Source organism: Phalacrocorax aristotelis, chromosome 14 (genome assembly GCF_949628215.1).
Source record: "Phalacrocorax aristotelis chromosome 14, bGulAri2.1, whole genome shotgun sequence".
NCBI classification, from domain to species: domain Eukaryota; kingdom Metazoa; phylum Chordata; class Aves; order Suliformes; family Phalacrocoracidae; genus Phalacrocorax; species Phalacrocorax aristotelis.
Genome location: NC_134289.1, coordinates 6975487 through 6988839, shown reverse-complemented (window position 1 = coordinate 6988839; position 13353 = coordinate 6975487). Strand labels below are relative to the sequence as shown.

The window sequence follows — 13353 nt, the reverse complement described above, 5'->3', positions numbered from 1 at the left end:
GTCTTCTGTCCCAGTATCCTGTGCCAAAATTTTGCGTACAACAGCTACTATTCACAATAAGGAAAAGAACAGAGTTTTAACAATACTGGAATCTGAAATGGCAGCACCTGTAGCACATACCCTTGCCAATAACCTCGAAGTTTTGAAGTATATTCCCTTTATCACATTTAGAGAGTTGCCAATTTAGCGTAAGCCGAAATCCTGTACAGTGGCAGTTGAGGCAGTGAGACCCCACCCTTGATGAATGCTAACACTGAAAAGAGACACCATTAGGCTGTGGCTGTACAACCAATTTAATTTGACAAAATCCACGCTCCAACTAAAAGGGGCTGTCTTCAACCAGAGAGGGCCAAACAAGTCAAAAAGGTTAATTTTAAACTGAATTACTTCTCTGATTTGGCCTACCATGTAGCTGCACTGATGTTACTGAGCACAAAAGAGAGGGAAGTTGCATCATGGATTTATGTCAGATTAAAGCAACCATGAAACCTCAGGTCTGTATGTACTGTACGTATCATTTATGGCAGCAGAAGGGGCCTAACTGGCAGGAGAAAGAAGCTTTCTATGAAGTTTCAGGAAGAACGTCCCTGCCAGAAAAGCATGCAGCGTGAAGACAAGACAGAGGAAGGACGATAGCAAAAAAATGTCTGGCCAAGCAACAGGTCACAAAATCTGCTATGTGCTTTTGGGGCAGAAATACAAATGCAATTTCTCCCTCAACCCCGAGTCTTGTATCTTATCCACTGAACTGCTAGTTTTAAGAGACTCTACAGATCTTTTTACTAGTTTGGTCAGCTCTAGCAATGTAAACTAAGGGTACATTAAAGGAAGCATTTGGCACATTTAAAGCGTTATTTTCTTGCACTGTGATAGATATACAACATACCAAATGTTCCTCTCGGATAAATATTAGATTTGTAAGCTATTTTGTAGTTTTTCTAACACCTAAAACATCAAAATATGTAACTGGGCATGAACATAAATCAAATAAAAAAACAAAACAGCATATATCTAGTTGAAGTATTTTACCACTGAAATGCCATAACATGGCATTCCACTTGATGGTGCCATGAACTGTCTAAAGGTAACAATGGACGCACATTCATTCATTCATGTAGTAATGACAGATGTCACCGATAAATACCTGAATACGGGATATTTAAACCTGTAACATTCCTGCTGAAGCAGCGGGAAACCAGTGTATTCTCTGTTACGTTTAGCAACTGTAAAAACAACTACCAGTTCCAGGAAAAATGGTGTAATATAAAGTGCTATTATATAGAGGTGGGTGGGTCGTTCTGAGCCTTGTAAGAGAATGCCAAAGGACAGAGATAGTTCACACGAATCGTATAGAATCATTAGAAATAAAGTTGCAGAGAGGGAACCTATCGTTGTTCTGCTTTTGCATGTAATGTTGTGATGAACAGTAAGGAGAGAGTCTTCCCTGTTAGAAGACTGAAAAGAAGCCTGCCTCTGTACACTGCTTTTTTTAAGCTTTGAAGACATTTTACTAAAATTTTCCTGGCTGGTTAACACACACCCTATAAAAAGCCTCTGACTGCATGTTCCCACTAGGGTAAATAATGTTCGGCGTATATCCCAAGCCACGTCAGATGGATGCATACACATGCACACACACACACAGACTTCAGCCAGTTAAGAGCTGCTGAAGCAGCCTCCAGCATTAAAGCACTAACAACTGTTCTTGGTGTTGGAAAACACGGATGTTAGTTCCCTAGAAGCTTTGGGCTTTGATGGAAGACTCTATGTACACTTCATAACCGCAGTGTAGGAGGCTCTCACTGCAAGCCAAGGACAAAGTAGATGAGTCTATTTATTAAAGATTTGCCATCTAACAGTTAAACTTTATTTTACTAACGTTTCACATCTGTGACATTATGCTGCTATGACAAACATGGAAATGCTTTTCAAAACAGCTTTGTACTTGAATCAGTTCCTGGCGCAGTATCTGACCGCAGGACTGTGCCAGGGCACAACGCCTGCCACCCAGGGGACGGCAGCCCCTTGCACAAGCAGCCTGAGTGCCAATGTCACAGCCGAGGGCTGAGTGACCAGATCAACCTCCCAGGCCGTTCCTCCTTTCAACTGCACCAGGCTGGGTCACTCAGAAATCATAGGTTTGCAAGTCAGCCCTGTTATACTTCACTACAGACTAAACTACGCACCTCCATTAAAGCACAGGAATTAAACAGAATATGTGTGCAGGCTGCTGGATTGTGAAACCTCCATTAACACTCATTTTAAATACTATGTGAAGTATTTTTCTCCATCTCACTTTTTTATTTAATAATAAAAAAGTAGGCTGCTACGTCAATATGACAAACCATGTACTTCTGAAGGGTGGGCTCCAGAAAGCACTCAAATCAAGGCAAGCTTAACGGCAATGAGTTACCATGAAGCAGGGAGGTGTAATGGAGGGCCAGCCTCCCAGCTGAAGAACAAGATTTAACCTTGAGGGGCAAGGCCCAAGCAATCTGAGACAATCCACACAAGAAGACTGAAAAGTGGACCAAGACCTAAAATAGCCCCCACAGCAGTTGCTTTCTGAATGACTGATTCTACATCTACTGACAAAAAAGGAGGTGAAAAAAGATCTAAGAGAAACCAAAACACACAGGCAGCAATTTAATACTTTACAGAAAGGCAGTTACACTAGTGGATCAGCAGCTCTGGAACAAATGAGAATAAACAGCATATACAATACTCTAGTTCATAAATAACTGACCTCTGGAACTTTTTCTTTCCTTTGCCTTGTAACAGTCTAGGCAGACCACAAATCCACATTTTTGGCAGACCCAGTGAATGTTAAATAATGTGGCTTCACATGCATCACACATCTCACGGACTCCTCTCACTGCTCTCTTCCATGCAATTTTGGCTGAAATACAAAATAAGCAGAATAAAAGGACTAAAATTTAAATGCAAAGCACAGAATGAATGGTCTTTATAGATGAAGCATTTGTAATTTCCCCCTCAGACACCACTGGATGTGGGGCGAGGAAAGTGATCCTTCAGAAACAGACCATCATCATCTACCCCCCCTTAGCTGCGTTACACAGCACCCCCATCAGTGTTAGTATCAATACACTACAAAGAAATTAAAGCATCCAAAAAACACAGACTGAAGTAATACAGAAAGAATATTCCTGCTCAACACAAGCGAATTGCAAGTACAAAGAACTTCTTCAACATATACTTTTAACCCCATGCAATGGCAAGAGCTGGGTCTTTCACCTGATTGCCTATGAACATGTTTAATCTCAAGGGCAGCCAAACTGCTGAGTCGGATTGGTTAAAGTTGGCAGGACAGGAGGGATGTGCCTGTCCCGGAGATCTGGCTAGTACTTCTGCTTTCTGCCCCACCTCTTCCTTGTATTGCCTGGAATTAGCAGAGCCACCTGCCCATTTAAAGCCTGCACCCACCTGCTGAGGGCCAGAAGGACGGACTAACTGTGCCTTTGGTGGGGAGGAGGTGACAGCGTTAGCACACAGTCTGCGGGGCCCATGCTGTCACATTATTCTCCTTTGTTTTGGGAAGGAGACACATCAGAAACGCAATGTCTGTTGGCAGGAGTGAGTACCTGGCTCGCTGCGGGCCTTGGCTTGGAGCTGGCTGCTCTGGCCAAAGAGCCGGAGGCCAAGCTGGGAACGGAGGCTGCTCCAACCCCAACAGCAGCCTGGCCCTGGCCCAGCGCAGGGAGGGGGAACAGGCTGGCTTACTGAGGAAGGTCCCTGCCCCTTCCCGACATACCGTCTTACAAAATAGCCTAGGAAAATCCAACTCAACAGGCCAGTGAAGTAAGCTACTCGAAAGGAAGCAATGGGTCGCAATGAATGCAAACACTTGAGTAAAACTGCACTTGAGATTTCCTTACCGTCTTTTTTCACCCAGGACATGGCTGTTTTCTCAGATGTTACTAACTGACAAAATTTATCACCTATGATATCTAGAATGTATTTGGAGGTCTCTAGGTCCAGTTCATCATCTTCATAGTTTTCATGCGTCCATAAACTCAGTGCTTCATCATCATACTGGTCAGGAGAGGAGAAACCATCTATCCTAACTACTCCATTCTTACTAAAAGATAACCTAAAAATGAAAACAGGTAGTTTAACTGCATATATCATTATATTATTTGACTTAGAGTTTACTTCCTAATTTACCTTACTGCTTATGTCTTAAAACAAGTAAGTTTTCTTCAACTTCTTTAGCATCCTGCTATATTTTTTATTTTAAAAATAAATCCTACTGTCAAAAATGCTTTTAAGGTAAGGAACCAACTAAAATTAACCTTTTAGGCACTCTTTGCATTCAGTTTACTCATCTTCTCTCTCTGTAACTTTGATTACTGTTTCAAAATTGCAGACAGGAAAATTCTCTTCTTTTTTTGCCAACGTTTGGTTCCACCTATTCCTCACCTTCAATTTTTGGAGTGTCTGTAACAGCAATCACTCAGTCTGACTCATATTTTACAGATCTTTCTATCGTATTGCTCTCATACTCAGAAAGCAGGAGTTTGAACATTATATTTAAGTCCTTCTAGGCAGAACAAATCACTAATACAAGAAAACGTATCTGCTGGCTTCTGACCTTCAAAATAACTAAAGGCTTTCCTGTTATCCTACCCAATACCATTCCACTACCCTGCCTATGTTTAGCCTTTTTTTTAAGCAGTAACAATTAATTATTCCATCTTGCATAATACAGGATAATTAATTATACATATGTGATTATTTTAGCAGTTAAGGATTATTGTAACAGTTAAGCAACACCAGTAAAATAGTTCTGAATTCAGAACCGAGTGCCAAAAATGAATCTCAGATGTGTAATAACAAATTATGAGTTTTCATCAGTGACTTCCAACAGTAGTGCAAACTTCATTTACAATTCAAGCTCTACTATCTAAACACAATGAAAATAATTAAACTGCTGTAAAATTTACCACAATATATTAAAAACATTCCAATTTTAAAATTCCATAACTGTGCTTTAAAACACTGGCAAAACTTTATCACTGATGTTCTCCTTTATACAGGAGAAAAAAAAACAAAACTCCAACACTGCCACATTAGGAAGCAAGTATTCTTAGGCAGAGGGTATTCCGAGTTCAGCCTTGAAATGATTCCTGTAGGATGACCAGGTCTTGTAACTAAAGCTTCAATATAAAAAATTAAACCCAATCTAGGGAACAATTTCCTGTCCAACGAGTTGGGTCCTGACAACAGCAGAACTGACAACACAGCCCACATGCAAATTAAAGCCTTTTTGTTCTGTCTTGGTAACTGTTCTGTCTGTACCACGTACTCTGCACTGCATCCTGGGAAATTTTATTCCCAACTTGTGAGTTTTCCTTGATTGGCCATTAATTGTGAAAAAGGAGGTCACAACTCCTCTGTCCTCAGAAAACTCCCAGCAAACCCTCAGAACACCCTGAGCAGCATTCCCACCGTATACTGGCATAAGAACAATTATGAATTAGTGCAACTCTGCGGTTGTACAACTTGTCCGGAATAACTGAAGCTTGCCTTTTGAAAATCCCACTTCAAATATCAGACACCTGTGTAATGGTGATATGCTGTATTTTCTGCTTGCCTAAGGTACACTGGGCAGCTGTTCTGATGTCTTTGCTGTAAAGCTTTAAACAGCAATGAAGTCAATCCACAAAAGAAATAAGAAATACAAATGTAAATACTGTTATATTAGACAGTGTCTTTTATCATGCAGACTGACTGAGCTAGAAAAATCAGACAAGCTTTCAAGCATGCAAGTCCTTTGTCAGTATTATTTTTAAAAGTTAAAACTCCACGTTGTCAGGAAATAGCTGTACTTACCGCCGAAAGTAGTAAAATCTACAAAATACTGGTGAGTGAGTTGGTTCTTCTCCTTTCTTACTTCTTATTAACCTACATTCTCTGCATTTTTGCAAATTTGGTCCTATTTCAGAGCAAGAATCATCCTGCAAAAAGGACTCTCCTGTTTGCTTCAGCTTCTTTACTTTGCGCCAATCTTTTAACACTGAGCGAGGTATACCAGCTGCAAAAGTAAAGAGTTTCAGATGAGGTACTGGCAGCCCTTATTTGCAGAACCCAGTCAGATCAGTGTTCAACATTTCTGAAAGTACATTTGTTACCTGCATAACATATTTCATTATTACATCCATTTGTCTGCCTGTCAGCACCAATGTTTAAAAAGCATAGCTACCAATTAGACTTACACAGGCAGGAGCACAGTTAACTACCTGCTGAGCTACCAGGAATACCTAGGACACTATATTTTCCTCTTACCATGTGTATAATTCACTAGATATTCCACTAAAACCATCTTGAGAACCTCTTTCTTACAAAACAAGCAAAGAAATACAATACCCCAAGAAAGAGAGGTTTGCATTCTGTTTCAGGTGAAGATGCATGCAAAAAAGGCAAAAATGTAATGAACGAAAGCAGAGCTTAAAAAAATAATCCTACTTCTTCAACATCTATTTTTGCTGAGGGTTACAGATACAATTACAGAAGAGCAGCTCTATTCACATGTAACTCATCTGAACGTAATGTAAAATATCCAGCAGAAGGAAGAACAGAAACCATTCACTCTGTCAAGTTTGTGGCTTTTGCAAGGCTAAGCAGTAGAATTCTATTTTCGATACGAACGTCAGCAGATCTGACACAGAGTAACACAAGGAGCAAAAATACCAAGTCATATGCGCAATTTTCACATACACATTTTGAAACTGAACCATGTTAGTTATTTAAACAGGCTTTCATTTTAATGACTTTTAAAAGTGGCACCAGTTTTCATCTGCAGACAGATAGGAGTATCTGTCATTTCATCTACCACTACTCTTGAAACTTCATGTCCTGTAAACTGGGACCCAATGTAGAACGATAGAGGGGTCAGGGCCCTAACTTTGGACTTGGTACCTGGGTTCAGTCCTGTATTTTGCCAGAGGTGACTTGTGCAAACTTTGCAAGTGACAGACTGCCTATGCCTCAGTTCATGTCCTACAAAATGCACACCCAGCTCATTTGAGGAGCGTGATGGTAACTGGATTAAAACTTGAGAGCAGAAAAAGCCCAAGTACAGGTTTGCTAGTCCAAAACCTTTTCTGCCTTGGAACCAGAGATCCTGGGAGTCATCTGGGAGCTGCTAGAATTCAAGCTCTGTGGGCAGGAACTTGGAAGACCCCCAGTGCTTGCAGGACTGTAAAATGCCTCGCTTTGCAGGAGGGAGCCTTGCAGCCTGGAGCTCTGAGCACTCTGGCTAGCACACAGGCTCCCGGGGCTTTCCGAAACGGTGTCAGGACAAAGCAGTTTTCAAGCCTGGCAGTATCCAGATACCACCCACATTGCAAAACTGCCACCGAGCCCCAGATCCTGAAGCAGAGTTATCTTCAGCTGCCTATGGGGAGCCCAGGCAGCCATCCATGGGGACATGTACTTTCTTGAAAGCTCCTCCAGTTTGATTATGTTTTTGTATAAATCTTTGTGGAAATTCCTTTTTGTAAGAAAATCTCTGACCAGCGTGCTCTCAGAAATTGTAACAAAGCTCCCCCAAGATAAACTGATAGGAATATCAGAAACACCCATCTATTTAATGGGTCAAGCAGGAAAAACAGACTCAAAGACCCCAGGTCTGTTGAGATTTCTGAGAGAGGATGGCAAGCACAAGAAGCTGCAATCACAGGACAGGCCCAACCCATTAATGTGCAGGATACAGGCTGTGCAACTCACAACCGAACATAATACCAACTGCTACCCATTTCCCAACCTAAGCTCCATGAAACAGTTCAGTAATGTATTATCATATATCGCTTTCATACTCAGATGCCACTAGCCAAAACAAGGAATTACTGCCTTCCCTTAACTCAGGTAAGTGATCCTTCTACAACAAACCAACAAAAGTATCTTATGCAACAACACAAGGGTCATAAAGACTTAACATGTTACACGTAGATATTTACAGTTCACTTTAAGAAGTGAAACCAAGGACTTTACAGACACATTATCCCTGATCTTCCCTTTAGCTGGGGGTGTGGGGGTAATACTACTATCGCTGGACCCAAGCCAGAATACCTCAGACAGACTCAACACTTCCAGATGCCTAAATTGTACTGGGTGCAAGTACTCAGATACCAGAAGAGTGACTTTATACACCAGGCAGTGAAAGTCAGAGAATGTAATTACAGGGAACAGCACTCATTTTCGTACTACCTGTACTTAAAAATTCTTGCAAAAAGTAATTTAATGGTAGGCTTTCTTATATACAACCAGAACAAAGACAAAAGAATAGTCCTTGGAGAAGAATAAATTGGGATTAAAAAAAAAGGCAAGTTCTTAAAGAAAATCCCTCATGTTGGCAGACCAGTTTCTCTTTTCAGACAAATCTAGTTACAATCAGCTACATGCTACAGCATTACATTTAAATTGAAATTTGTATTTCCCTAAATTTCTTTATTCCTTGAACAAGAGGCATGTGAACACCATGTAATACACATGCTAGTTAGGAGTGTGAAATGACTCTCTCTCAAACCTTTCATTAAATTAACCAAATCATAACAGAGTGGCATCAGGCTCTCAAGGAACTGCCTCTGGCTTCCTGATCAAAGGATGAATTAAAGTTCAACAATAGTGAATCTCTCCCTCCAGTAGCGCTCTAAAAATAAATGCTTTTTTTTTTTTTTTTTTTAAAATGTCTTTCTCTTTCAATACAAGTGGCACAAATATATGCACCAGTCTGTTGAATTCTGATGGACAGCATAAACCAGTTTGTTTACTGCTAACTTTTAGGCCAAGAACCAGTTTGTTAACACGTATATACAAAATGCTGAATTTCTTAAACCAGGATATTTCAAATGGCCTCAAGACAGATAAATCTGGACCTACTCATTTACACAAGCATGCTTTTTAACTCTTTTCTCAGCTATCGTGCATGACAAACCCTCCAGGATTAACACTGTCAGACTTCACATTAGTCTCTCTTCCAAATCACATTAATATACTCACTGCTGTTACTGCCGCTCTGTAACTTCAGCTTGCTTTTTTCTTTGGCACTCCTGCTAAGAACACCATTCGGTTTTACTTCTTCCTCTGTATCACCCTTTTTTTTCTGCAAATCATTCTGTTTCTTTTTGTAAGTTGGCTTGGGCTGCCGTTTAGTCCTTTGCTCTGACTTGCTCTCACTTTCATCAGAGTCTCCGCTTTCAGAGCCAGACTCATAAGTTCTTTTTGCTTTTCTCCTAGGGTGCTTATCTTCCTTCACAAATTTATCTGCCAAGATTTTACTATCTATGTTATTTTGCAAATCATTTGATGTAGAAGCTATTAAATTGACAGTACATGGCTTAATAATTTCTGAAACACTGTTCCCTGAATTCTCTTTTTTATTAGTGTTTTTATCTTCCTCCGAATGCCTTGTTAGCCAAGCCTTTTTCAGTTTAGTGTGGTAGTTTGGCTGACTCGTCTGGGAAGTTTGCCCACTGCCTACAGAGTTCGCTTTGTTTATTGTATTACAGACGATAGCACTGTCTAGGGAGAGAGAGGTTGAAAACGTCTGATTTTTCACAGAGTTGGACTCGGTCTCACTGGTGTTACTACTTTTAAACTGAGCTGCAGCCAAGGCTGCCTTGTGCTTTTTCAAATGGACAAAGTCGGTGGAGGTGGAGAATCCCGAGCTGGGCTGAGCAGCGCTGCCTGTCTTGCCAGCGGCGGGTGTAACCGGAGCTGGAGTGCTGACCTTGCATTCCTGGGTCTGCGCCACCGCCTGACTTGCCGCTCTCGAGGCAGTACACTCCAGCGGCGCGCAGGCCAAGACCGTGTTCGATAAGGAGTAAGTCACTTCTGAACTACCCCAACTTGACACGCTGGTAGTTGTTGCTGCTGATGCAGTGACATCCGTTTTGGTACTGCAGATCATAGTTGTGGTAGGGGTGACAGCACGAGGAATGCTGCCTTGTGAGACAGCTGGAAATTTCTTTTCATACTGTGTGCGAGCACTGTCTGAGTTCATATTTGGCAGAATGATTCTTCCAGTCTCCCTGGCTTCCGCTGTTTTCAGGCAATCTGCTTGATTTGTCACAGCTGAAGATCTCTCACTAACTCGATCTTTGGAAGCAGGCTGCATTACTGGTACGCTATCGTATTTCGTGCTAGAAGGAGGACGCACAATAACAGATGCTGTAGCGGACTGTGACTTTCCACTCATTCTTTCAACGTGCCAATCCACTTTTTCGTTATTTGGGGCATTATTGGACTTCCATATTTCTGATAAATTCTGTTCAGAAGTGCCCTTGTAAACGGTCTGAGCTTCCTTAGGCTCAGGTACTAAGGTTGGTGGTTTCTGCAACTCCTGTATTTTGCCACCACCAGCATTAACAGGTTGAACGGGGGTTAGAGTTGGAGGTGAAAGGCTGCTATAGCTGCTTTCCTTCTTCTCCAGGTTCTGGTGCACAGGGGGGTGAAACACGGGGGCTCTATGCAAGGCAGGCATACTCCGGAGTGTATTCGAAGATGAGATTGACAACTGAGTAGGACTCCTGCTGTCACTTCTAAAAGAATTTACAGAGTGAGATTGCACTGACTGTGAAAGCTGCTCGGGTATCTTGCTCGCAGAGCCTTCACTCTCTGGTTGGTGCTTAATTAAAGGTGGAGGTTTTGAAAGAGAAGAAATGTACGAGGGGAGAGACTGAGGACTAGCTGCTGTTGAAGGACAATTAGTTTGCTTATCAACATATGCACTTGAAGCTTCCTTTGATGGGTATGATCTTGGCGGTTCATTTACTACACTGTTAGATAAGGTGGTGAAATAGTTACTCTGCGGCAAACTCTGTGGAACTGAATGCTTCATTTTATACAGTTCTGACACAGAGCGTTCAGCGTCTTTGTCATATTTTACTGAATGGCTTTTGGGACTTGAAGATAAGGACGTTACTCTGGAATAGTTCTCTCTCTCTCCCTCCAGTGCCTTAATTTTAGCTGTAAAAGGAGCAACCTCAATACTTTCTTGGAGTATCCGTCTGTGTTCTTCTTTGTATTTGCTCAGTCGCTCCCCAGTCTCCTGCGGTGGCCTTGGCAGCTGGTTCAACATTGGATCTGCAAAGTGTCTGTGCATATGGCTCTCCTTTGCTGTCTGTGTTCTGCTTTGCTCTAGCTCCGTCTTTACTGGTGCAGTTGTAACAGAACGTAAAGGTTCAATAAACGCTTTCCTCTCCAGTTCTCTGAAAAAAGTTAAGCATACATACACAGGTTAGTCTGAATGTAGCGCAACATGGTAAACAGAAGACCTTTCTTCCCGCACTCCGAACAAAGTTATCTATTAACACAAAATAAACTTTTCTTTATATTAAGTACAATTTTCAGAAGTCTTCAGATGACTCAGGAACTCAAATACCTTTCCAGGTCAACAGGTCAGAGTCTGTTTTGCAGCAGACTGACAACCTTTTCTCTACCACAGGCACCCACACTTACAAAACAATCTAAAAGGAAGCTAGAAGACAACATCAGCTGCTGAAATGTTCCCTTCTCACACAGAGTTGAACAGCAAACTTACTCTTTGTGATGCTCTACAATACTTTTGGACAACGGCGGGCTGGAATGCGTTGTCAGTTTGAGAGGCCGAAGGGGATCTGCACTGGATGGTCGCACAGGAATGTGACTCAGTAAACCAAGGCCGTCAGCTGAGGTCACCGGGGTGGGCTGGTGTAACCACGGGCTGGGAGTATTCTGTTAACACCAACCAAAACAAAACAGAAAGAAATCAGATTTTAAAATAATCATGGGACCACAAGAGTCACCGTATCAAGTCCAACCAACGATCAAAGAGAATTAATGCATTTCAGCATCAAACCATACATCGTAAATATAATTTAATGCTTTAAGTCACTTTTTGATTAACTGGAACATCTGATTATACTTCCCCTGGACTTGCAGCACACAAAATAATTTTACACATTTCAGAAGCATTCTTAAAATCGTTTAACTGTCAAGTATTCAGCATGAATAGTTAATTCTAGAACAGCATCTCAAGCTCATCAAAATTAGCAAACCAATGATAGTCTGATAGCACTTAACTTCAGCTACTAGTAGAGACCATTAGCTCTTCAATGCCTTGCAAGAAGTATTTCTTTCAAAAGACAAATATGTTTAGTGTTTCTGGCAAACAATTTCATCTCCAGCTTTATAACAAATCTCAATATAAGGGATAGAAGTATCTCTTTTCTGGATGGTTCCTCTCCTCCCCTCCAACCAAATGATTAAGTATGATAATCCTAATTAATCCCCTTTATTTTGCCAGGCATTTTTATTTGGCGTAATTTCAACAGCAGTACACTATTAAAACCATAAATGTACATGCCTGCCATACTTTGCAGCATGGCAAACACATGGTGTGCACAATTTTGTGCTGTGTACCTAAATACTCAGAAGGTGGGCAATAGCAACCTCCTCCTTTACACACGCCGTGGCGATAATTTATGAAACTGCTTTTTCATTGACTACTTGGGTACGTTTCTATTTTTGTATTTTCTCTGAAACTTGTGTTAACAACTCTGCAGAAAAGACCAAGAGCAGCTCTCCATCCCTCTCCACTTTCCCTCTCTCCTCTGAAACATGCTTATAAGAAACATGTGCAGAGGAGTAGAAAGGCAGGGCACTCAGCTGAAGAGGTGCTCAAGCGCTAGGGACAAGCCAAGAAGGGACTAGGACAAGAGTGAGCAGAGCTCTCAGGCACACCCCAAAGCCTCTCCATGCTGCTCCAACCCTGACTCCTGGAACTGCCCAGAACTTCTTCCCCTCCTCTGCTCCTCACCAGTCCATCCCCCTCCTTTCTCCACAGTCCTGGTGACTCCCAGTTGAGAACTGCTACAGCAGAAGGGGAGCCAAGAGCTCTCATGACACACGCACGCAGCACAGAATAGATTTGCAAGTGCTGCAACTTTGGAGTTCTGATTTCTATACTTTTGAATATTTATAGCAACCGCTTGGGTTTGCACTAACAGTTTTAGTACACGTTTCCTAGGCCAGGAGTTCCCACGCTGTGGTGAGTTCCCACGAATAGCCTGTAAGCTGTATTTAAAGTATTATGCAAAAAAACCCCGTCACCTTCTCCCTAGAGGAGCTGGGGAACATCTGCCTGAGGACCAAGCATTGCCCAAACAGCTTCACGACTCCACCTGCAACCATCTACAGCCCAGCCCAAAGACAGGAGCTGCCACAGCCACCCGCGGACAGCAGGAAACAAGGTGGCCTTGGGGGCACACTGCCTTCAGCACACAGACATGGCTCAGCCCTGAGCCGAGTGTGGCTGCTGCTGCTATTACAGCTGAAACACAGACCCCCTTC

At 42.0% G+C, this 13353-nt stretch overlaps 1 protein-coding gene across 4 annotated transcripts in view; it reads right to left on the bottom strand.

Annotated features, from left to right (window-relative positions):
* JMJD1C (jumonji domain containing 1C) overlaps positions 1-13353 on the bottom strand; it is a 165333-nt gene that overhangs the window by 16226 nt on the left and 135754 nt on the right. For all 4 annotated transcript variants that reach the window (XM_075109667.1, XM_075109669.1, XM_075109670.1 and 1 more), the window contains 5 exons: positions 11564-11736; positions 9022-11231; positions 5854-6055; positions 3897-4111; positions 2747-2899 (listed from right to left, as the gene is read on the bottom strand). In XM_075109667.1, the coding sequence (XP_074965768.1) occupies positions 2747-2899; positions 3897-4111; positions 5854-6055; positions 9022-11231; positions 11564-11736 (2953 nt within the window). The remainder of the gene's footprint in view (positions 1-2746; positions 2900-3896; positions 4112-5853; positions 6056-9021; positions 11232-11563; positions 11737-13353) is intronic.